The 24,903-nt window shown below is 42.7% G+C and overlaps 1 protein-coding gene across 6 annotated transcripts in view; it reads right to left on the bottom strand.

Annotated features, from left to right (window-relative positions):
- Positions 1-5,152: 5,152 nt before the first annotated feature.
- Positions 5,153-24,903, bottom strand: part of URM1 (ubiquitin related modifier 1) — a 35,579-nt gene continuing 15,828 nt past the window's right edge. For 2 of the 6 annotated variants that reach the window (XM_089668987.1, XM_089668986.1), the window contains 3 exons: positions 10,629-10,710; positions 10,230-10,278; positions 5,153-6,017 (listed from right to left, as the gene is read on the bottom strand). In XM_089668987.1, coding sequence (XP_089525113.1) covers positions 5,949-6,017; positions 10,230-10,278; positions 10,629-10,710 — 200 coding nt within the window. In that variant the 3' untranslated portion in view covers positions 5,153-5,948. The other 4 variants (XM_089668988.1, XM_089668992.1, XM_089668990.1 and 1 more) reach the window with 4 other exon arrangements.

The raw sequence follows: 24,903 nt of genomic DNA, 5'->3' as shown, positions 1-24,903 counted from the left end.
GTGTCTTCAGCTGCATGATTGGCTAGGCCCGGATTAAGTAACCTCCATACAGGCACCTGGTTATTACTGTGTCCTGGCACAGAACCGTGCCAAAGCTGTACACTGAGCTGCACATGCCCAGCTCAGTGTACATTCCCATTAAAAAAAGGTGAAATATCAATGACAGAAGAGACATAGACGGTCTCTTCTGCCATAAAAAAAAAAAGACTACCCATTTTTATAAAAGCCACTTTACCTCCACTTTAGGATGTACATTACAATCTGATTGTACAATTTACCCACAATTATTTAATGCAAGGGTCTGCCTGACTGGATAAAAATTCAATGGACTTTTTTTTTACATGGGTTTGGTAAATCTAAAGAAGACTAACGTCAGACTGTATGGTCAGCTCTCCGCTACAAAGCTGTGGACAGACCTAAATTGGATCTTATAATCATATTGTAAAGTGCATAGTCTAAATAAGACCTCACCCATGTGCTCCTATTCCAGTTAAAATATTGAGGGCTCATTCACATTATATGCATTCGGCCTTGCTGGGCAACCTTGCCCAATGCAGTCCCAACCAGTGGTGTATTTAGGTTTTGCACTGCCCTAGGCAACACAAAAATTGTCTGCCCCCACGAACACCGACCAACACAACCCCCCTTCCCCTTCCCACAGAGAGAACCTGCCATTGACCAACAACACCCCTGCCCCACACTCGTCGGGAGAGCCTTCCACTACCCCCCCCCCCCGGGCGATAGACACTCATCTTCACAGCTCCACACACCCCCGTGAATGAGAGTCAGGCTCTACTTACACCATCAAGCAGCCCGCAGCCTCTCTCTGATCCCACCTGGTTCCCATGGTGCACGTGTCCCTTCTTTCATCCCAATCTTGTGGGGGGAGGTGCTGCCCCCCTAAAAAATGCCGCCCTAGGAAAGTGCCTTGTTTGGCTTGTGGTAAATCGGCCCCTGGCCCCAACGCAAAGACATTAAGTCACCTCATACCACTATGTTACGTTGGTGTGCACAGAAAAAAGCAGTAATAGCAGTACTTTTTTTCAGCACAGCATGCTGCAAGAAAACCACCACATTGGAAAGCAACTGATGCGAGTAGAAGAACCAAATGAATTATCACTTAATTTCAATTAGGTTCTAATAAATAAAGAAAAAAAATCCCAGCACCTGCTGGGCCTCCCAGCGCACACCAGTGGCCGTACATTGTTGCTGGTGTGAAGGAGCATTGAACAATTGGATTGTAACGTGTGTGAGCTCAAGAACTATGTGCAAGATGCAGCAATCTGCCATCAAACATCTGTCAGTGTTCCAACTACTCCTGAAAGGTATAAACCTATACAATGGTATTGGTTCTACAAAAAGCACATCACTATCACCCTCATTAGATAAGCCCAGATAAACAATCCTGACCACGCAGTGACACTACTAATTATTTATACATAGCCCCATTAGGTGACAGTATTATGCACAGCTCTAGGTTAACAAATGGATACATTAATGATGAAACAACCTAATGTATCAATTACACTATGCTTTAACCCCTTTCAAAGCTGAAGAACTGCTCCTTGACCCACTTGGCCGATAATGAATCGTTTCTCTCTTGCACAGTCACTGCCGGAAAAATGTCAAGCAATGGGGACCTTTCACATCCCAATGAATGGACAGGAGCCTTTGACGACCCTCTTACAGCAAAGACTGCAGCATTGAGGAGGCAGGATGATGAGGGGAGGGAAAGAGATGAAGGCGAGTGGGCAGCCATATAGAATAGAGGGAGGAGACTATCCCAGAACATGCAGCAAATTCCCCCCCTCTCCCCCATGAAAATGAGCAAGATCCTGGCAGGGGTGGCCAGTGTACCACATGATGACTACGAAGATATAAATCAAGACTCAACCTGACGTTTCTTTACCCTTTTTTTCCATTAAATCAAGACGCTGCATCACGCTCAATTCTTCTGCTACTCCGGAGGTCAGAGAGAATTCAATTTTTACCCCACGAAACGCATTGTGGGTGTTTCACCAGAGCATTGTTGTGCTGTCACAAAACGCTGATGGCAAGTCATATTTCTTCAGTCTATAGCCACCTCCTTTTGCATGTAGGAAAAAAAAAAAAAAACATGTCACCAATGTAATGGCTTCAAATACTACTTTATTTTCGCTGAGCTAAAACAATGGTGTGATATTTAAACATTTGATGCTTCCATAGCTGGGGCGAAAAAAAAGTTCATTGAGTTCAACCATAACAAAATACTGATAAGGAGTGACAGTCATATCGAGAACCATAAAAAAAGTGACTGAAGGAGGACCGTGCTGCGTACGACAGCTGATCGTATCCCCTCAATTTCCCATTCTGCACTGTAAACATGGCCGGAAGAATCTGATTTATTCATGCTTGTTGCAGTGTCTTCCAAGACATTACTCATCATATGGATATACTCTTTAGGGCCTCCCAGATGTAATCATTTACTGATGTGTATACACAGGATTGGGCTGGCAGAAAGATCCTCAGTGAAAAAAAAAAAAAAAAAAAAAAGAAGAATGCAAGTTGTGTTTTGTGAAGCCTTTGCATATACAGGCATACAGGTGCATACACATACTCATGCAAGCATTCTTCTTCAATGTACATGTATTCACACACAATACTTGTGTATACACATGTAAAGTTATAAAATATTGCACTCGTGAAATCTGTATTTTTTACGGCTCTGAATGCATTGCTGCATTATGGATCTTTACACAGCTGTGTACATGACACAATACATGTGATCAAATTCCAAAAATAATAAAAAAGCTACACACCTACAAATCCAGCATTTTGTTCACTTGTGCACAAAGGTCTAATGAGTATAATGAACAAAAACTGGAGCAAAAATGGTGAGGATGCCCACAGCAGGCAGTCTCCTTGTTTTAACCTCCCTGGCGGTATGATTATTTCAGATTTTTGGTGCTGAAAGCGGTACCATTATTTTGCATGGAAATATGTATTTTTTTTATTGTAGGCCTGTCATTTTTAGGAATAACTCACTGAAATCTGTCCGAACAAGAGTCTAGTAAACATTCCGGGTAGGATAAAACTTGAAACACGAAATCATAAATTCTAATTTAATAAATAATCATAAAAAATAATAATATAATAATAAATTTAATTCAATAATATAATCAACCCAAAAACATTGAAATTTGAAATATAACGCCAAGTTCACACATCACTGAGCAAAGTCGCAAAATCGTTTTCAGTGTCTGTTGACGAATTTCCTCAGAAATCATTATCACTCAATTCTGCAAGTAGTTCTGATTTACTATCGCTGTTCTAAAACCGCTTTTGACAAAAAGGGACGCTTTTTGGACGCCATGGACTTTTCCCAGTTTCCAGGCAGAAAGAACAGTCAAAATGCAGGCAGGGCACAGGACAAAGCAGTGGGGACAAAATGTATGTGAAATGCTTTGAAACAGTAATGTTTTGCTATGTAATAATCGTTTTAAAAAAAATTAAATTTTTTAAAACTTTCCAATTTGCCACCGGTTCCAGCGCCCGTAGGTCCCGACGTCACAGGGACAGGAACACGGAAGCTGGATGCCGGCATCGGCTGGAGGAGATGGCCGGGGATGCTGCAGGGGATGCATCGCGGGAGCGAAGGACAAGGTAAGCACTGCAGGGAATCCCTGAGCAACGCCGCATGGTAAGCCCGAGTGTAGCTCGGGGATACTGCTTGTGGTACTGAAATTTTACCCCGAGCTACACTCGGGAATACTGCCAGGGAGGTTAAAGTGTAAACCTGATCGCTAGAATCTTATATTTGGCCTCATTTACATGCAATGTGTATTTCACACAAGGGCCATGTTGCCGGAGGTCCCACTGATGTCAGTTGGGATGCAGTGGCTTCACGGTGTGGGTGCATGGCCTGGGACGCAGACAGGGATAGTTTGGAGACACACACCCACATAGATGTCATATTGGGTAGTAGCTGTGTCTGTACAATGGGACTGCCTGCACGGGGTGGATCCCTTGTAGGTAAACAAGGCCCTCATTTGGTGTGCACTGATTCGCCCCATGTGAACGATGGCTAAGCTGTAAAATGTTAAAGCCAATCTCCAGGATAATTGCACCCCCCCCCCCCCCAACTGACCACCAGTTGAAAAAAAGCCTTATTTTCTTACTTAAAAACAGTAACAAACCCAAAAGCAAACTTTTATTATACTGCAGCTTAATAAGCCTTAGATGTGATGGCTGCATTAGTTGTTGTTTTTCAAGCTCTCCTGCAAATGTATCAGTTAAGAGCGTTGAGACAATCCATATATTACTGGCAGGGGTGCTCAAACGGAAAAAAAAATGGTTTGCTGTAACTGCTTGTGTAACTGCAGTGTGAGATGGTGTTTGGCTTCAATTTTTATGTATCTAAATCTTCTAGTCCATTTAACACTCCCGTTCCTCCTTCCCCCAGAATGACAATGCTGCTGTTCAAAAGGTGTCTCTGTTGCACATCCAGAGTGGAGGAACTCTAATACAGGATGTGTGTTACTGGTCAGATCTCCAGGTGAAAACAGAGGGGAAATGCCTAAAAAAGAAAACTAACACAGCCACCACATCTAATGATTGCTAAACTGCAATAGGTTACATTTTTGGTTTAATACCGCTTTAAGCCACAGTCATGTGACGCTGCAGTCTCAAGCCTTCTTTCCTCTTCTGTTTACCCCCAGTGGGGTCTTTCATTGGGTGGATGTATCCTGTTGGCTATCCCACAGCAGGGTCTTCCCAGGATCCAAAAGAGGAGCGATGTCAGTGCAGGGGGACTGTCAAGGGAGCATTTATGGCACTGAATAGTGGTCACCTGCATGCTGAACAGATGCTGGCAAGGGACATGAACGGGGGACGCAGGTGAGTATAACTATCTTTACTGGGTAAGAAACAAATAAAACCTTGCAGGATGGGTTAGGATTCATCATTTGCCCACTGACTAAATTATGCTTGTACATGGTCCCTTTGTTGCAAGTGATTCCAGTAGAGACTTTAAGTGCCTGTGCCAATGCATATTGCGAAGGCATGTTCCGTTATCATTATCATCATCAGGAAGTCTGTCATGCAGCCTGTTGAAGGAAGTGGCTGCAAAGAGGATGCAAGATATCAGCAGAAAAAAGATGCAACCACAGATGAAAAAATTTGAAAACTTTATTTTTTACATGGCAATTGTTTATGATACACAGTGCTTTAGCAAACCTAACAGCATCCAGTTAGGTTTGATACCTACTTAAAATAGGTGACTGCTCCTCTTTTTATGAGCCCTGGGAGACCTCATGAACACTTGCTCATTATTGTATTTTGACCTCAAGACTGACACAACTGACTGTACTTTGTGTCACTTTCAATCCCGTAAAAAGGAGGAAGATGGTCTCTTATTGTCCTAGCAGTAGAAAAGGGAAAAGCAGATTGGTTGCTGGGAAGGAAACACAGACACTTCATATAGGACCACAATGGCTGCCCCCACATGTGTAGGTAAAGGGTGGAGTATTATTTATCAATCTGATTTTGGGAGAAAACTTGCCATAGTAATGCAATATTTTAAAGGAAGTACAAAAAAAGGCAATTGGTCCAAGGCAGGTTCAAAATGTGACATGAGGATATGACAACTGTTCACAATGGCATTTTTTCTTTTTTGCACATACACCCCACCAATTATAACTGATAAATTATTGTAATTAGGAATTGCTAGATGTAATAAATGACATATCACATAGAGCCGCCAGTAAATGAGATGTCCCAGATATCACCAAACAGATGGCTCTGACCTATTCACACAGAAGCTGCCCTGGCGGTGTGGTATGTAGACATGTCCTTTTCAGAATTGAAGTCACTTTACAAGGAACCGCCACTGGAGCTGATGAAGACACCGTGAAAATCCCCTCCCAACTTGGAACATCATGATTGGATTAAACCAAATCACAAGGTCTTCACTATCCTCCGTGTAATGTGGAGATGAATACAATGTTGTCTTGGTCTTGCAGTTTGTAATCCAGCTCACCCTGCAGACAGAATGACCTATATATGAGGGTGGTATATGAAGAAAAACAGCAAAGACATCACAAGCGTTCAAACAGAACTTCAAATAGCTATTGGTTGACTGCTTATTATGCAGCTATTTCAATTTGGACATCAAAGTGGACCTAAACCTTAATGTTGTCATAAAAGTCTTGCTGGGGTCATAAATAAAAAGTAACAGAAGAGCTGAAATACCTTTCCTGGAGAAAATGCTGCTCCAGATTCTCTCCAGTGTTGCTCTAAAGAGCAGTCTGTGAATAAGTGAATGTAACAAGTATCGATAAGGCGCTGGATTTGAACCATCAGATTGGTTAGAATATAATATGGCACAATGGCTCTGGTGAGGAAGCTCCCATCAAAATGGGGTGTCCCTCAAACAGGGGGCCCAGCTTCAAAGATTCACATTTACAGTCCAATGAGCGCACCAAACAAACAGTCAAAGAGTCCAAAAACAATAATATAGTTCACAAATGACAACACAGAACATCCAACGCATTTCAGGGGCTCAGAGACCTCACTCTTTTAAATGACTTAAATATCAGTAATCAAAAGAATTCAAAATGGTACAAATCACCGCATGTAAATTGGTTGCTGCATGGGGTTTAACCAGAATCAAACAATCAGCAAAACCGGCAAGTCCTTCTGATTACCATTTATGTTACATTTCTGCAGAAGGAGGTCTCTAAGCCCCCAAAATGCGTTGGGTGGTCTGTGTTGTTGTTTGCAAACCAATACTGTTATTAAAGGTTTTTGGACTCTCAGACTGCTTGGCTCTCATTTAACTTTGTATATGAGAACTAGCAAACATCTGCTTCTACAAAAACTGTCTAAAGAGGGAATAAACTTTTCATTTACTGTAAATTGGAACATACCTTTAACGGTTCATGCACACTGGACACTCAAAACGTCAAGCGCTTGGGAGACAAAAGAATTTCACTGGCCTGAATAATAGTTGATGCTAACCACTGAAATGAATTAACACTCACTAAACACACATAGTGTTAATGTGCGTTTTTGCCACGGCAATCTTTTTTTTCTGCCAAAACACACCTCTCCTGAACGCAATTCTTCTACGTCTAAGAGAGGAGCATTTTACTGCCACTATATGCTGCTGCTCCTAAACTCTAGCAAAAGTCTATGTACGCATGGACACATAGGCTTTTGCTGAGTTGTGTTCAGGGGCTTTGGCAAAAAACACGAAAAGCTCCAAGAACATGAGTTTAGGATCAGCAGTGTACACGAGGCCTTAGCCCTTCAGAAACAACAAAGGGTGAAGGGTAGAGCACGATATAGTCTTGAACTTCAGATTCATCATTTTCTCCCTATAATGCAGCTGACATCCTGAAAATAATACAAGCATCCCCATATGCCACCACATACCTTTTATTATCTTTACCATAGTCCAGGTCCCCCCAAAACCTAGCAGCTCTGCAACAAGCAAATCTTAACTTTTGCTGAGAAAGTCAAAGACTGGCCTTTCCCCTTCTAATTCTCTCTGATTCCATGATATGCAGGAGGGGGCCAATCCAAGACTTTGCAAAAGTCAAGATCCATATATCAGAATACCTAGGATTTCAGAATTTAATATACATGCAGGCTCCTACAATATAACGTTTGTTTCATTATGAAGAGAAAGGTATTACTTTAAGATCAAATTCAAATGATAGTTGCTGCCATTTGTTTTTGAAGATGTATGCTCCGGCCCGTTTCTCTATACCCTAGCTTTACTTACTGGAACATGCATGTGCATATACTGAGTGTCTTGACACATCCTTGTCCCGGATCAGAGATACGGAGAACAAGCCCCAGAACCTGCACCAATAAAGCAAGCAGCTCCAATAGTCCTATGTGGACAGATTCCTTTTGTCTTGCAGAAACTATGCAAAACATCACAAATGAAGAAAATGCATGAAAGAGGCTTTACAGGCCTATACAACAATGATTTTGTTAATGTGGGTTGTTTTCACGAGCAGGGGGAGTGAAAGCCTCATTGTGTTGTCTTCCTATGTGGCTCACAATGTAAAGTCAATGGGAGGCCTTTCTGCCCTTGACATACACTGTAAACCATAGGAAGGAGCGTGTGCTGAAGCTTGTACTGGCCCGCCTCCTGCAAGGCTGCATAGGAATATGGAAAAGCCTCCTAGTTCTCAAATACGGAGAAGGGAAAATAGGTTTTTTTTGCTGAAATTATTTTTAAGTAAATATAGGTTCTATATAACAAATGTCTCTTTTTACCTGCATTAGGCTAAAAGTACCCAGGGATAATGTGCTTCTATGGGGCCATGTGCTTCTCTCCAATTTTGCATATTAAAGAGGATGTCATCCATATTTTTTTACAGTTTTTAAAGCTTTTTTTTAGTATTTAAACAAATGTTTTTCCATAAGGTGACCAGTGTCAGGTGATAGTGACCATATTATCTCAGGGCTAATGCATTCACCTTGAAAGTCTTCCATCAATACAACAGTTGGTCACTTTTAAGGCCCCTTTCACGCGGCGGGTCCAATCAGGTTCACCTTAACTTTTTGGAGAGGGACCTGATCATATGGTCTAATCTTGCCTATGGACTGGCCAGTATAAATGGACTTAGGTTCGTTTACACTTACCTCTGGGTTCAATCCATTGTGCTCAAAAAATGGAAGGGGATCCACCCTCTTCTTTTACGCAGAACGGATTGGAGGGTAGCTGCGTGGAAATAGGCAGTGGAGTCAGTTTACACCCAGCCGCCATAAGCAGAGCAGCTCTGACTGTGCCCCCTCTGCATAAACTGAGTGGACACGGATGTGTTATCTGCCCGCTGCGCTCCAGGCAGCAGAGGATCCTCTGCTGATCAGGACAGAGTCCGCCCCGTGTGGGGCCTAACAGTAAAGAGTGTATGGCTGAACTATATTTTTCCAAGTGAGATCGAGAGAGAAAGATGAATGGAGAGAAACTGAAAGGGATAGATCGAAAGTGAAAGGGAGAAATCGAAAGTGAGAGAGAGGGATCGAAAGTGAGAGAGAGGGATCGAAAGTGAGAGAGAGGGATCGAAAGTGAGAGAGAGGGATCGAAAGTGAGAGAGAGGGATCGAAAGTGAGAGAGAGGGATCGAAAGTGAGAGAGAGGGATCGAAAGTGAGAGAGAGGGATCGAAAGTGAGAGAGAGGGATCGAAAGTGAGAGAGAAGGAGCGAAAGTGAGAGAGAAGGAGCGAAAGTGAGAGAGAAGGAGCGAAAGTGAGAGAGAGGGAGCGAAAGTGAGAGAGAGGGAGCGAAAGTGAGAGAGAGGGAGCGAAAGCGAGAGAGAAGGAGCAAAAGCGAGAGAGAGGGAGCGAAAGTGAGAGAGAGGGAGCGAAAGGGAGGAAGACTTTGAAAGAGACCTAGAGAGGGAAAAGAAGGATTGAAAAAGAGATAGAGATATCAAAAGACAGAGAATGAAAGAGAGAGAGATATCAAAAGACAGAGGGATTGAAAAAGAGAGTGATATCAAAAGACAGAGAGGGATTGAAAGAGAGAGAGATATAAAAAGACAGAGAGAGATGGAAAGAGAGAGAATTCAAAAATGAAAGAGAGATTGAGAGACGAAAAGAAAGAGTGAGAGATTGAAAGAGAGAGAGATGGAAAAGGAGAACCTGAAGAAGAGAGACCGAGAGACAGCCTGAAAGTGAGATTGACAAAGAAAATTGTCCGCTGAACAGTGACTGTATTCTGTCAGATGTAGTGACTGTTCAGGTATTCAATCAGCTGGAGGTGTTGGGGATGCTTGAATACAATAGCTGGTGATACAGATTCTTCCATCCACAGTTTAGCATGGATAGAGGAATCTATTGGTTTTCTCTCATTCAATCTGCTGGGTAATTGAGAGAAATCTAGATATCCAAAGCTAGCTATAAGCTGAACGTACATTACAAAAATGTAGTTAAAAAATGTATTTTCAGGAACTTTTACTCAATTCTGGAACTGATAGTGGGGTCAAGCTGACATTCTTTTTTGACTGCAGTGACAGAAACTTTTGCAGAACTTTTGAAAGACTAGTTGAACATTCTAGTGTTAGGCCAGTTTTACTTTAGAAAAGTAAACAGAACAAGATGTAGTTTTGGTCACTATAGGTGCTGCATTTGTTCTTTGAACTTTCTTATTGAACAGGCTTACTGTAATTTTTGTTCATCAAGAAGTTAGCTGTGCATGAGAATAGGAGACTTGTGTATTAATTATGTGCTTACCATCAGTTCCCAGTCTGCATCATTAACCAGGACCAGAATCCCCGGCCTCCTGCAAGAACAGAAACACAACTATAACATTTCCAAACTGAAGAGATGACATTTCTTGGTCTGGACTCTCATCACTGGAGATACTAAACATCAGATTATCATGATCCTATACAAGCTCCTATTGACATTTGTAATGCCAGCACTTCCTGTGTTCTGTGTTCTGTTCAGAAAGAATTAGAGTCTTATGTTGCTGATAGTAAAACTCGGCTAATAAACAGAACATTTTGTTAATGCAGTGACGGCTTTGCCTCGTATCAGATACCAGGGCACTAGTGTTGGTACGGCCTTACACTCATTGAAAGGCGTCCTCACACCCAGAAAGCTCACTGTATAAGAAGACACAATACTTACACTGTATCTCCTTGAATAAACAGCTCAGGACGTTCCTTCAGCAAGTTATCTTTGATCCAGACCAACAAATGCTTGATGTCCCCTGACAAAAGCAAAAAATACAGTTATGTGGCAGTCATTTAAGTTCATGAAGACCATGTAAGGGGTACTATGGGGAAAGGGATAATCTGCTGAGTGGATCAGATGGGTTCTTTACAGCCCCTAGTATATGGAAGCTGAACTCGGGAATAAGCAAATACATTCTAAATACAAAAGTCACGTGTGTTCTTACTTGAATCTTGGTGTGTGTTTTGTATTTCTCCTAGATCTGTGCATTAATCCATTGTGACACTTACCCCTGTGCAGGAGCTTCCTATAATACAGACTGGTCACTGCTGCTGTCTCTCCTTGTGCAGGGTGGCAGGTCTTGTCTCCACCCCTCCTGTAGTGGGTGGAGCCTGCTGGATCCCTCCCACAACTCTACACTTTGCACAGTAAAGGTACAGCACAGTGATGATGTCACCACTACTTTTATAAGGCAATATCTAGGTTTGGTGTACACAAAGCAGATTGTTGGGGCTCTGTGTGGCTCTCAAGGCTTTGTGCCCAGGGTTCAGCTTTAGAATGCATAATTATCTAGCGAAACCACAAGGTCTAGGATGGTCACCTAGCATTTAATGGCCACAACATTAGCTAATTTAATTAAGCTTTTGGTTTTAACCAACTAAATACATTTGAGGTACATTAAGAAAAGATGTTCCAACACTTCATTTGTTTTTCTTTAGAAAACAGCCACAGTCTAAGTAGAAAGGGCTGTCCCTTGCCAGCATTCTGTAGAGAAGGACTCCTGGTACCTGTGTGGAAGCAGTGGATTCTCTGCAGAGGTCAAGTCATGGCCCTATGCAAAGTCACAGCCAGGGATTTCTAATCAGCAGGGAGTGTTGAGTTTTATGTCTGAACTAGCAGGGGACATGTCAGACAAATGCAGATAGATCCACAAAGAGCAAGGGCCCTTCTCTATAGCATGCTGGCGCAGGACAGGCTTGTATACTCAGACTGTGGCTGCTTTCTAAAGAATAACAAACTAAGACTGGCTGGAAGTTATAGCTTGTGCTACATAGTTACTATAGAGGAAGAATCTAGGATTTTTTTTTCTATTCATTCTGGGGTTAAATGTGCAGTTGAAAATCATAATCAGTTATTTCCTTTTTCTGTCTATCATTGATCATATAAAGAGAGGTGGTGGTCACTTTTTGATGCCGTCATCAAGCACTCAATGAATCACACAAAAGAATGTTAAAGCAGTGTGGAGAATGGAGACTGCCAATGTTGGCCTTCTGTTTCCTGGCTGTCATACTGGTCCAATGGCTTCAGTTTTTTTTTTTTTGAGGCTCTGACGTGGAACAAGCATGCAAATTAGGAGCCAAGACTTTATACTGACTTCCCTTTTAAACGTTTTAAGAACAAGCATCAACCGGGCATCAGCTTCCTTCATGAACTTTATTATCATCTCCTATTTAGGTCTCGTTCATACATGTAGCCAGGGAGAAATAAAAATGGGTTGAGCCACGCTTTTACAGACCCCAAAACACTCCTCTTAACCTAACTGGTCAGCTGCAGGGGGCTCTACACATGTCACAGCAAAAATGATACCCCTGCTGGGTGAACTCAAGTAAATAGGGTCGCGCCACAACCGCCCTGCACCTGCGTGCAATACATGCAGTTGCAAGGAGGCTTTTCAGGGTCAGAAATGATGGTGAGGGAGTTACATATGAAATCCCAGCTACCTGTGAAACACCCTCTGAAAAGCAATCTACCATCACTCTTATCCCTTAAAATCTTTAAATAGTCAAATTATTATGATATAACATTTATGACACCACCTGGTCAAATGACAATGTATCATTCTTTCTTATCTATAGCCCCATTTAATTGATCCTTGGGCAGTTTTGCACTTTAAAAATAACATTTTAACCAACATCAGATGACAAAATGGCAGTCCGTTACATTTATTAGCCAGGAAAGCTGCCTATGTGGCCCATTCTCATTTAGTTTCATATGAATAAAACAGTATTAAACCCAAAAGCAAACATTTATTACCAATGCTTTGATGTGATGGCTGCATTAGTTTTATTTTTTTTTCTTCTATTTTCACCTGGTCATCTGGCCAGAAAGTCTGTTATGTTTTGAAAGAACAAGCTCTCTTCTACATGTATCAGTTTACAGGGATGAGACAAACCCTTTAACACTATCAGCGGTGCTTACAATGATCAGTTTTATTTATGTAAAACCTTTATCCTACAGGAAAAAAAAAAAACTTTGCTGTAACTGGTTAAAACATATTAGCTGGAGTTTGGCTTCAATTTGTTGGTGTATCTATATCTCCTAGTACATCTAACACTCTCATCCCCCCAGAATGACAATGTTACTGTCTGCTGTACCCTTGTACTCCTTTATCCAGAGTGGGGCACTCTTTACAGGAGGTGTTACTGGTCAAATCAATAGGTGAAAACAGAGAGAGGAAAAAAGAAAACTAATGCAGCCACCACATCTAATGAATGGTAAGCTGCAATACAGTATATTACATTTTTTGTTTTGGGTTTAATTCTGCTTTATATTCCTGCTGCCATTAGCGAGACCAGCTGCAACATCCACCCTGCACTGTGGCTCTGGGTCTTGCCTGTTCAAACTAAATATGTAGCTGAATCATAAAATGGATCTCCAAAGTTGCTTGCAGAAAATCCATAGATTTATTGAACCACAAAAAAAGGTCTCAAGGAACACCTTAAAGTGCCTTCTGATCATTCTTGTTCAATAAACGTATTGATCTTCTGTAAGCAATATCTTGAACCCATTTTTTTTCATTCATTGCTGATTGAATTTGAATACTGTGGCCTGACCGTATCCTGACTTAATGGCAAAGCCCTGCCAACTGCCATACCACTGCCCAATAAGACTGCCTCCAGTCACGCTCATTGGACAGAGAGATAGCAGCTCAAAGGTTATTTTGTACCTTAATGCATTCTCTGCATGTAGATAAAAAACCTTCAGTATGCTGCTCCCCCTTTTACTTACCTGAGCCTGATCTTGATCCAGCACTGTGCCACTGTCACTATTAATCACACACTGACACTTATGATGGGGCACCATCACTGATGTCAGTGGGAGGAATAGTGCCCCATCATTGGTATCAGTGGGAGGAATAGTGCCCCATCATTGGTATCAGTGGGAGGAATAGTGCCCCATCATTGGTGTCAGTGGGAGGAATAGTGCCCCATCATTGGTATCAGTGGGAGGAATAGTGCCCCATCATTGGTGTCAGGGGGATGAATAGTGCCCCATCATTGGTGTCAGGGGGAGGAATAGTGCCCCATCATTGGTATCAGTGGGAGGAATAGTGCCCCATCATTGGTGTCAGTGGGAGGAATAGTACCCCATCATTGGTATCAGTGGGAGGAATAGTGCCCCATCATTGGTATCAGTGGGAGGAATAGTGCCCCATCATTGGTGTCAGTGGGAGGAATAGTGCCCCATCATTGGTGTCAGGGGGAGGAATAGTGTCCCATCATTGGTGTCAGTGGGAGGAATAGTGCCCCATCATTGGTGTCAGTGGGAGGAATAGTGCCCCATCATTGGTATCAGTGGGAGGAATAGTGCCCCATCATTGGTGTCAGTGTGAGGAATAGTGCCCCATCATTGGTGTCAGTGGGATGAATAGTGCCCCATCATTGGTGTCAGGGGGATGAATAGTGCCCCATCATTGGTGTCAGGGGGAGGAATAGTGCCCCATCATTGGTGTCAGGGGGAGGAATAGTGCCCCATCATTGGTGTCAGGGGGAGGAATAGTGCCCCATCATTGGTGTCAGGGGGAGGAATAGTGCCCCATCATTGGTGTCAGGGGGAGGAATAGTGCCCCATCATTGGTGTCAGTGGGAGGAATAGTGCCCCATCACAGGTGTCAGTGGAAGGAATACTGCCCCATCATTGGTGTCAGTGGGAGGAATAGTGCCCCATCATTGGTGTCAGTGGGAGGAATCCTACCTCATCATCGGTGTCAGTGGATGGAGCTCTAATAGGAAGAGGTGGAGCCTAAAGAGGAAGGGGTGGAGTTTGCAGATGAAAGGGTGGGACAAATTTAGATGCGGTGGGGGTGCCCGATTTTAGTCTTTCCTAGGGCAGCACAAAACCAAAATATACCGCTGATTGGGGATGCTCTGTGTCAAACAAATACACAGAGCAGGTAAGTATGACATGTTTGTTATTTTAAAAAAATAAAATCTGAAGGTTTACAATCACTTTAAAGTAGAACTATAGGCAAAACTTTTTTTTTTTTTTTGGATAGAGCAAGGGATGGATGTAACACCTGTCAGCTTTATTTTTGCAATCTGTGTCCCATAGCGGAGATTTACCTTCCTGTCCCATAGGGGGCACAGACAGCAATGAAAACTGAAAAGCGTTCTAATCCCTCTCCATTCTATCCAAAACTAAAAATACTTTAAGTCACAGAAAATGGGGCGCAGAAACAAAGAGAAACTAAACCAGGAAGGGCCATCAAAATAACTTTTGACATATAAAAGGTATTAGTGGAAACTTTATGGTGTCTGTTCTTAGGGCTGGGTTCACACCAGAACACGGTGTGGGAAAGGTGCGTTCTGTGTGCGTTTCCTGTACCATGCTCAAAACACACTGCCTATGGGATCTGCAGTGGTGCCAATACATTGTTAACAACACCCCAAACACAAATCGAAAATGCAGTGCGTTTGTGGGAACCAGATTGTATGTTACCGCAGTACCATGTGATGTGGTACATTGCGTTTTTCAAAAGTAGTACGTACATTACTTTTTGTGTGATCTGGTGCACTTTCAGCCCATTAAACTGAGCAGTGTGGAAACAAAAATAAACAGAAGCACCTCTAAGTGTAGACTGTATGACAAGTTTAATGGAGTCACAAGTTGGGCAACTCACATGGTGCCAAAAACAAGAAGGCTCATCAGAAATAAAGCTCCAGGGACGACCGCCACTCTCTGAATGCAGGAACCATGGAGGGTTTAGATTGGAGCCGCTGTCATAAGGACGTCATCACGCTGACAATGTGGTTCACAAGACTTTCCTGACCTTAATCCAGAAGGTGGATGGTCCCAGCCGGCTTCCATGTCCATGAACGCGGCTCCCACCTGAACCCTCCAGCAATCCTGCACACAGAGAGTGGCGATGGTCCCTGGAGCTTTATTACTTATGAGCCTTCTTGTTTTTAGCACCACGTGAGTTGCCCAACTTGTGAATCTTTTAAATTGGTCATACAGCCTACACTTAGAGGCGCTTTGTCTGTTTCTTTTTGTTTGTAAAAATGAAGATTACTGTTGACCCAAAGCACAACTAAAGCCAAATCTTTATTTTTAGATCTGGATAAAGTGGTGATGTTTTGTATGTATTTTTTATTGCTGTGTGCATTCCCATCAGGGAGATTCACCTTTTTTAGTTGTGTTGATCACCAATGTCATGAGAATGAAAATGAGGGTAAATCCAAAATTTTGCGTTGTCACTAGAACAGAAGGGAAATCTTTCAAAGGGGACACTTTTTCCAGTGACAAGTGGCTAATAATTGATTTTCCTCAACTTGGAAAGATATTCTCTCACTTCCTGCTGTGTCTACAAGACAGGAAGTGAAAGGAAATCTCTCTAATGAGATACAGATGGCAAAAAAAGACCATTTTAATTCTTCCCTACTCTATCCAAAAGGAAAATAAAATGTTGGTTTTGATATACTTTAAATCAGTGGTTGTCAACTTTTGTATTAAAGGAGGCCTGAAGTGTGGCCCCTGACATCACCCATGGGCCGCACATAATGTTCATTATATGCTCAAGAGGACTGTCAGAAAGTGCAGACCTAATAGAAGAAATGATGGTCAGAGAGTGTGGACATGCTACAGTTTTGGTTGGGCATATGCTGCAGAAGACAATACGTAACTGAGAACATTACATGAAGCTAGCACAGATCAATGCTATTACCCTAATCAATGCCCCCACTATGAATTGTTGAGGTCCAAGGGCCACACATCATATACCAAAAGGGACACAGGTAGGGCACTAGGGCTTTAAATCATATTTTTTTTTTGCTGAATTTCAAATATTTGACAATAGTCGTGGTTGATAATTTTCTTAAACAGCCACTCACACCCATCCGGACTCCTCTACTGATGAGTTTTGCACTCATACTATAGCCTACTAGAGAGTACTTAGTGACTAAGTTCTGTTTGGAGCAGGGGCGGACTGACCATTTGGAAACTCGGGCACTGCCTGAGGGCCCAGGGTCAGTAGGGGGCCCCATGAGATGCCCCTGGTACCTTTTTCATAGGCTTTTTTGCGTTTGGGCAAGGACACAGGGGCCCCATGATCCCCTATTGCCCGGGGGCCCCATGAGTTGTCAGCCCGCCCCTGGTTTGGAGTGAAAAGCGCCATAGGGAGAAGTCTGGTGGGATGAGAGCAGTTATTGAACTGTGAAGAGAACGGTGTACCACCTCCATCTGCAGCACGGGTATTGATTTGTAGCGAAGACGAGTCTGGGGCTTGCATGCACCCTTGTCTAAAACAGATACGTGAGAGGCGCCAGCAGGTATGAGAATGAGAACATTACCAATGTCTGACTAAAGAATTGTGGAAGTTTCCACTGCCAACCTGAAAATGATAGCTAGCTCTCAAACTACTCCAATGACATCAATAACTGGAGTCACTGTCCTGGAACAAGCATGCAAATCAGGAGCTCGGACTTCAATTGGTGCATGCTTGTTCCTGTGACGGCAAAGTAACTAACAATTTCAGAAGGAGCTCATTGGTCTCCATATTCAGGTTGACAGGTTTCCTGTCAAGGGCTATCAGAAGTACAGGTGTACCTCGGTTTACGAATGCCTCGGTTAACGTAATTTTCGGTTTACGAATGAAAATCCATTGAAAATAATGCCTCGGTTAACTAATTTATTTTCGCAACACGAAGTGTATGTCTGTGTCGATTTTTAATTGCAATTGCCGGCTTTTTTTTTTCTTCACTATAGCTCACAGAATTAGCTGTCACTTTCCCTGGAGCTAAAGGATACTTTGTTTCTTTTATCTGGGGAAACAAACTAAAAGGAAACATTGTTTCTTTTAAGGGGAAATAAACTAAAAGGAAACCTTCTTTCTTTTAGCTGGGAGGAAAATGACAGCTGATTTTCTGAGCTATAGTGAAGGAAAAATTACATTTAAAAACTGGCACTGACCTATAGTGACAGCGACTTTTTTTAAACTTTTGTCTGACCTCTTGTATGGATTAATTGGTTTTCAATGCATTTTTATGGGAAACCACGTTACGGGTTACGAATTTTTCGCAATACAAAACGTCCTGGACAACGCATTAAATTCGTAAACCGAGGTACACCTGTATATATGGCGGTTTCTCCAGAGATCAAAGCATGCAGTGTCTTATACCATGGGATGTTGTTTCTGAAAACCAGCTATAGGTGGCAATAAAAAGGAACAGAGACTATTCAGTACTGTACAATGAGCTGGCAGAATGAGGAAAGCTGTTACTGTAAATCAGATATCATGGCTCTGCCGTGGAGAATCCTACCATTTCTTTGTTAGGAAAGGACTGCATAGGCCTGTACACTTATACCAGGCTTTAATAGCCCTCTGGTTACTCATTAGGCAGAAGGAAAGGCCCCTTCCCAGACTGGGAACAATGGGGATAGCGAGCTGATGCTGGGCTCTCCATGGTAACTCCCCTATACAATAGCTTCCCTGGACAGAGAATGTGGGCGGGTGGGAAGCAGGCGCAACTATCTGACCTTCCTGAGTCAGGCTGATAAACGAGCCTTCGCATCCCTGCACCTGACCCTGCAATGACCAGCACCGCTCTCCATTACTCGTAGCAGCCATGGCTCTCTGCCCTTCCTACGCAGTGGGCGTCATCCCCCGTTCTCCATATTGTCGGGGCACAGCAGCATCTAGAGCCATCTCTGGCGTGTGAACCAAATGTAAAGATCGCTGTTGTACTAGGTGCTGGATTTGCCAATGTAATTTCACCACTCTCTAAAATTACATCTTTTTTTATCTGAAGGGAACGTCCAGTCTTAAGTCTTTTTATAGAGTTATTTGCATTTATGAATAAGTTCTATTGAAGAACAGATGCAGGCAATAAATAAAAATTAACCAACAATATGCCGATTTATCCAGATAACCCTGCAAGTATGCTAAAGACAGAAGGTTAAAGCATAACTTCATGTTTACTGTGCCTTTCAAAGAGAAGTTTGGGATTTATTTTTTTTTAAATCTTACTGATCTAGGTGGATGCAGCATTGATCAAACGCTGCATCTCTCCCCCACCAGCTCTAAGGCTGAGAACTGAGCGATTAAGCACCACTGATCGCTCAGTTCTCCCTGATGCTCTGAGCAGACAGTGGTGAGTCAGTCATTACTGTTTCCTCTGCCCCTCCAGCTCCCACCGGGCTATGGAGGGGAGAGAGTGGCTGGCTCAGTCTCCTAGCAGCACAGCTGAGAGGCTGAGCAAGGTGCCAGTCCAGGCTCTTAGGTAGGGCCAGACCATATGGTCGCGATCTTTCCCTGGCCTGGACCAGCTCGGTGACATCAGCCAACAGTGGGCTTTAGCCCACTGTAAGCTGAATATGTTTCAGAATTGCAGAATGAACTGCACTCCTGTGATCCACAGGAGGAGTATTGGCTGTACTTCTTTAGTTTGTTCAGGCCAAGCTGGACCCAAGCAAACTATTTTCTTCACTAACAAGTTTACTTGCTGAGAGTCCTGTACAAACTGTATGCAGCACCAGCTGGCAGTGATACAGGGACTTACTGTCCCACTCCCAGAACAAAATTGAGTCGGACTGACATTGAGCACTGCTCAACCATTAACAGTAAGTTGGTTGGCTGTGGCAGAGACTGTGATGTTATCCGCCCTCCACTCTGTCTCAGCTAATCAGAGGAATCTTTGTAGTCATTCAAAGATGCATGACTGAACAGCGCTCAGCCCGATTCGATTTAGTCCCAGGAAAGGGATTGGGATGCCTTCGCCCCACTGCTGGAACACAGCACTGTACACTGTACATAGATGAGGCTACATACAGTTTATACAGCACACAGCCGCTGCATCCGTTGGTGAAGGAAATAGTTTGCAGCCCAAACAAACTACTTAAAGGCGCAGTAAACAAGGAGTTAGGCTTTACCTACCTTTGCATTGTGTTAGCAGAGCTCCTCACATGCTCAGTGGGTGAATCTGCTACCGGAAACCTACGCTGTATAACCTACTTTCATTCTGCTTCATGTATAACTAACTAGATTCAGAAAGCCAAGGTCAATTGGAAATATGATTAGTGGTTACAATGGAGTTACATTGTGGACAAGGTTAAAAAAGACACCAGTTCAATCTGGATGGACCTGATGTTCACAGAAGTCAGAATTTCAGTTGGGGAGAGATGGCGACAAGCCTACAATGGGCCTATCTGGAATTCCTATACTGCATTATACACAGATAAGCAAAAAGGGCTCCCAGATTACCAACAAAGGGAAGGAGTACACCAGTTCACTATATTTTATTCTTGTTCTGGATAACAGTTGGGAAGTATTAGATCCTCTGCAGGATTTGTACTGCTCTGCCCCTGTTGGAAGAGATCAACTCTCACTACTTGTCCGGCTGACCATTATCCCTGAGATGGAAAGGAACTCTGACCTTTCACAGTGGTCAATGGAACAGGGCGAGAAGAGAAATTCCCCTGCAGTGAAAACTGTAAAGGGTGAGGTTTTCCCATACTTTAGGAGACTTTCATTTCATTGTTTTCATGAGCTGGAATGGTAATATCTAGATTGGCTGGTTTCCTCCATCAGACTTTCAGAATAGACTGCTGTTTGTGGCAACCTAATTTAAGATCTGTAGGGCAATGCAGTGGTGTGACTACCACCATTACCTCCAATACATTATACATTTGCAATGAGTTGTAATCAGATTAGTGATAGTTAATGATCACCTGCACTTAGGACACACCAATCAATAGTGCACACTCAATACTAAACAAAAAACTGGACTGCTGCTCCTATAAAAGGTACAACCTTATCAACATACAATAGCAGGAGCGCTGCCTCAATGTATGTTATATTACATGAAAAACATGCTATAATAATGGACACATAACAAAAAATTGTGAAATAAAGTCCTAAATGGGAAATCAACAAGTGAACAAAAATGCCTTTCACATCCAGAAGGTGATAAGTGCTCTGTGCTCCCCGCCTGTGTGCCCCCCCCCACTCACCAACTTTAATGGACTCTTATGGTGAAATAAGAGTCTTTCACGCTTTTCTAGTCCTCCTGATTAAATGTTGCTTGTCATTCCTAGTGATTCAAATGTAGAGCCGATAGATATGCTGGAGCTTTGTAGTCCTTCTGATTAAATGTTTCTTGTCATTCCTAGTGATTCAAATGTAGAGCCGATAGATATGCTGGAGCTTTGTAGTCCTCCTGATTAAATGTTGCTTGTCATTCCTAGTGATTCAAATGTAAAGCTGATAGGTATATACATGTAAGGAATGGAGAGAGGAATCCAAAATAGTGTAATCCCATTTATTAGTAAAAGCAGACACACTAGTATTGCACTCACATGTTTCCAGATACAATAGGCATGAATCTCCAAGTGTACAATAGTAGGTCGCTAGTGATCCACACAGCTCCTAAGATAGTATCACCACGTCTGAGCTGTGTGAATTAAAAATGAAAGGCATTTTTGTTCACTTGTTGATTTCCCATTTAGGACTTTATTTCACAATTTTTTGTTGTGTTCATTAGGTGTTCTTGCATGGCAAGACTACTTGCTGTTATCTCACATATATATTCTTATTATTATAGCCAAATTTACCACCCTAACTCCTCCCACAGTTTATACACTACATAGACAAGTAATATACCGAAACGTGCGGATGGTTCCCGGTTGGTGTGCTATTACTTTGTGGAACGTTTAGCCGAATGGTTCACGAAATATCGGCATTTTTGTGGTGAAATTGGTCCCATAGGAATGAATGGCGGAATGTTCAAAACTAGAGTGGGAGCTGACAAAAGCTAGAGTGTGAGCTGAAAAATCAGGACATGATTTCTAAACTGCCATCACTCTCTCATTTTCAAGCCCACCTACACAAATCTTATATCAAAATGTTCAGCTATCCCTGCTGCCACTAAAAATGTCAACGGCTAAGCCATAGTCCTGATAGTTTTCACATTATGACCATTTGTTTGCAACTCACGCCGTCCATTGACATTCATTGAAACTCCACTCTAGCCACCTCAAATTTGAAGGGCAATTTCTAAACTGCAACTGTGCCTTCATTTTTAATATTTCAGAGACATACCGTTTGAAGATGGCAACTGCCAGTGAAGTGAGCAAGTTGGAGCAGTTTGTTTTTAATCGCTCTTCTCTGCCCTTGCTGTAGAGTGAGTTGCCATAGGAACCCAGGTGTGTGAGCAGGCAGCAGAGTGACAAAAGCTAGAGTGTGAGCTAAAAAATAAGGACATGATTTCTAAACTGCCATCACTCCCTCATTTTCAAGCCCACCTACACAAATCTTATATCCCTGCTGCCACTAAAAATGTCCACGGCTAAGCCATAGTCCTGATAGTTTTCACAATATGACCATTTGTTTGCAACTCACGCCAATGACCTTTTCACAGTTACTCCAGCCACTCCAACCATACAACAGTTACTCAAGCCACTCCACCCAGTTACTATGCCCACTCCACCCAGTTACTCCGCCCACTCCAGTTGTAGACTACTGGTGGAGGCAAGAACACTTCACACAATTTCCCCAGAAATTGTAGCTTTTCTAGTTAAAGCATGTTTTTCAAGTAATATAACATACATTGAGGCTGCGCTCCTGCTATTTTGTGTATTATGTAATCAGATTAGTGTAAATGGGCAGTTGTGATCCATTTGTCCATTTGTGGAGCATTTCTCATAAAAGTGTGAATGTAGTGTTTGAATTTTAAACTAGTTCTTATGGAACAGTGGTTACTTTAAAGGATAAGTTCACCTTTGGGAACATGTTACATGTTCCACCTGGTTTAGGGTGGAACATGTATGATGTTCCCAGTCCTGAAAGGCACCAGGCATCTCAAACACCTTGAATTGTGTCAGATGTTGCAGATTCTTTGTGTGGCTTAGCTCATCAAGAAAGCAAAGGTTGGGGCACAGGTTATTAGTCCTCTTCTTTTACAGGGAGCTCTTTTAACTTAATTATGAGATGACAGGGACACTTTCACCTCCGATTCAAAGGTGTATAGAAACTCTATCACTAAACAAAATAAATAAAACAGCCTCTGCTATAATGGCCGGTAACCACTTTGGTTTGAAGCCCCTGGTTGGCAGTGTGACCAAGACATGTTTAAAGCCCTGAACCATTCTGACTCAGAAAAGCTTCCGTTTTCAAAAAAGGAAGAGCATGGTGATATCCAGGACTAACCCCACAATGAAGGTAGGAATGGTCCGTGGGGGATTACCACAATCCAATGGTATGGTGAGCCTTATTATTTGGTACGATTGATGGGATTTGAGCTTCCTTGTGTTCGTTGTAAGCATACTTATTATTTTAACTTTCAACATAAAGTACAAAATTTACACGCCTTAGCCCTGTAGTAGGCCTGGCCACAGGTAGCCAGTGCATTTGAGTCGGGGACTCTGGGTGGGATTGAGAGGGATCAATATCAAGATAATAGGGGAGCAGGAAAACTTCACAGATGTGTTGACTCTCTGTTTAATTAAGCAGAAAGTGGTCCTTTTGAAAAGCAATTTCGCGCAGGGGGCTCAGCGCTGAGCAAACAGTGGCGGTCAGTTAGCAGGAGGGGGGCAGAGGGAGTGGGAGGAGGGCATTGGAACAGCTGGCATCATCTTCTATGTGAGCTGCATCCTAATCAGTTTAAAGAGTTCCCAGCATAGCCCACCCCCCACCTTATGCAGGATCCTGACAATAAATTCCACAGAGACAGAAGCTGCTCCTAGACAGTCTCCCATGTAACACTCTTAATCACTCGTCCCAAAGAAATGTAACTGTAGAGAGAGGCCATAATCACTGCCGCCTAACTTGACTAATGAATAAACTTAAATGTACTTTAAGCTAAAGAAATACTAACTGCGCGACACAAAAAATTCAGATAATTGAAATAGCAGTGGCTAAAGTGGTTAGCACTTCTGCATTGCAGCATTAGGGTCATCAGGATAGATCCCAACCATGACACTACCTGCATGGAGTCTGCATGTTCTCCTTGTGCTCTTTAAACTGGACCTGAAAATGAGGACCTTATAGCAACATCTAAAAATTTGAATTGTGCCTCAGCAGTAATCTGAAAGAGATTTACCTATTGTCTTGAATTTGCACTAAAAAATAGTAGTGCCCTTCCTGACACATGACGCTGTCTGCCCACTCCAGTTCTTTAGCTGGCCATAAATGGGTTAGTTTTTTTTCACTCAACCAGTGGGTTGAACGAAAAAAAAACTGTTTGGATTCCCCCATCCACAAAGTTTAGGAATCCTCCTCACTGTGTCATTGTCTTCTGACAGAGGGGAGACTCACCCTGTTGTCAGAATGTACAGATCAGCGCTGCAGTCTATTGCCAGCGGCACGGATCAAGTGAGGAAATACCAACAGGACAGTTGAACAGAAGTCAATCGGTATATCAACTTCTGCTCAACCGCAGTGGCCACACATAGATTGAACTTTGGCTGGTCCCTGTTGAACAGGCCACTCTTCAATCCATTTATGGGCAACTTTACCCTCAACAGTTGTATATCTGTGGCGTGAGATCATCCTATGCACTGCTGCCTCTGAACACTAGTCTCAGGAGATTTGGAGTGAGATTTGATGATGTCACTACTGTACTGTTGGCTGTTCTCCTTGTTGGTGAGTTAGCTGAGCCTGAAGACCTGCAACACAGGGATCTCCATTTGCTTTATTCATTCTGCTGATCTGTGCTTCCCCTACCCCTTCTTGAGTATCAGTTATCAAGGTGAAGCTCTGACATGGGGTAGCAAAGCTCTGCTCCCCTACCAAGATTGCTGCCTCCAGAAAGAGACAGCAAATTATTTACTAAAACTGGAGAGTGCAAATTCTGGTGCAGCTCTGCATAGAAACCAATCAGCTTCCAAGTTTTAATGCCAAAGCTTAATTAAACAATCTGAAGTTAGAATCTGATTGGCTGCCATGCACAGCTGCACCAGATTCTGAGTGCTCCAGTTCAGAACAAGGCATGGCAAGTTCAGCTGGCCATCGACAGAT

This window comes from Staurois parvus, unplaced genomic scaffold (assembly GCF_062004578.1).
Source record: "Staurois parvus isolate SC_StPar_1 unplaced genomic scaffold, SC_StPar_1.0 ptg000068l, whole genome shotgun sequence".
NCBI lineage: Eukaryota > Metazoa > Chordata > Amphibia > Anura > Ranidae > Staurois > Staurois parvus.
The sequence above is the reverse complement of the archived record's forward strand: the minus strand, read 5'-3'. Positions and strand labels throughout refer to the sequence as shown.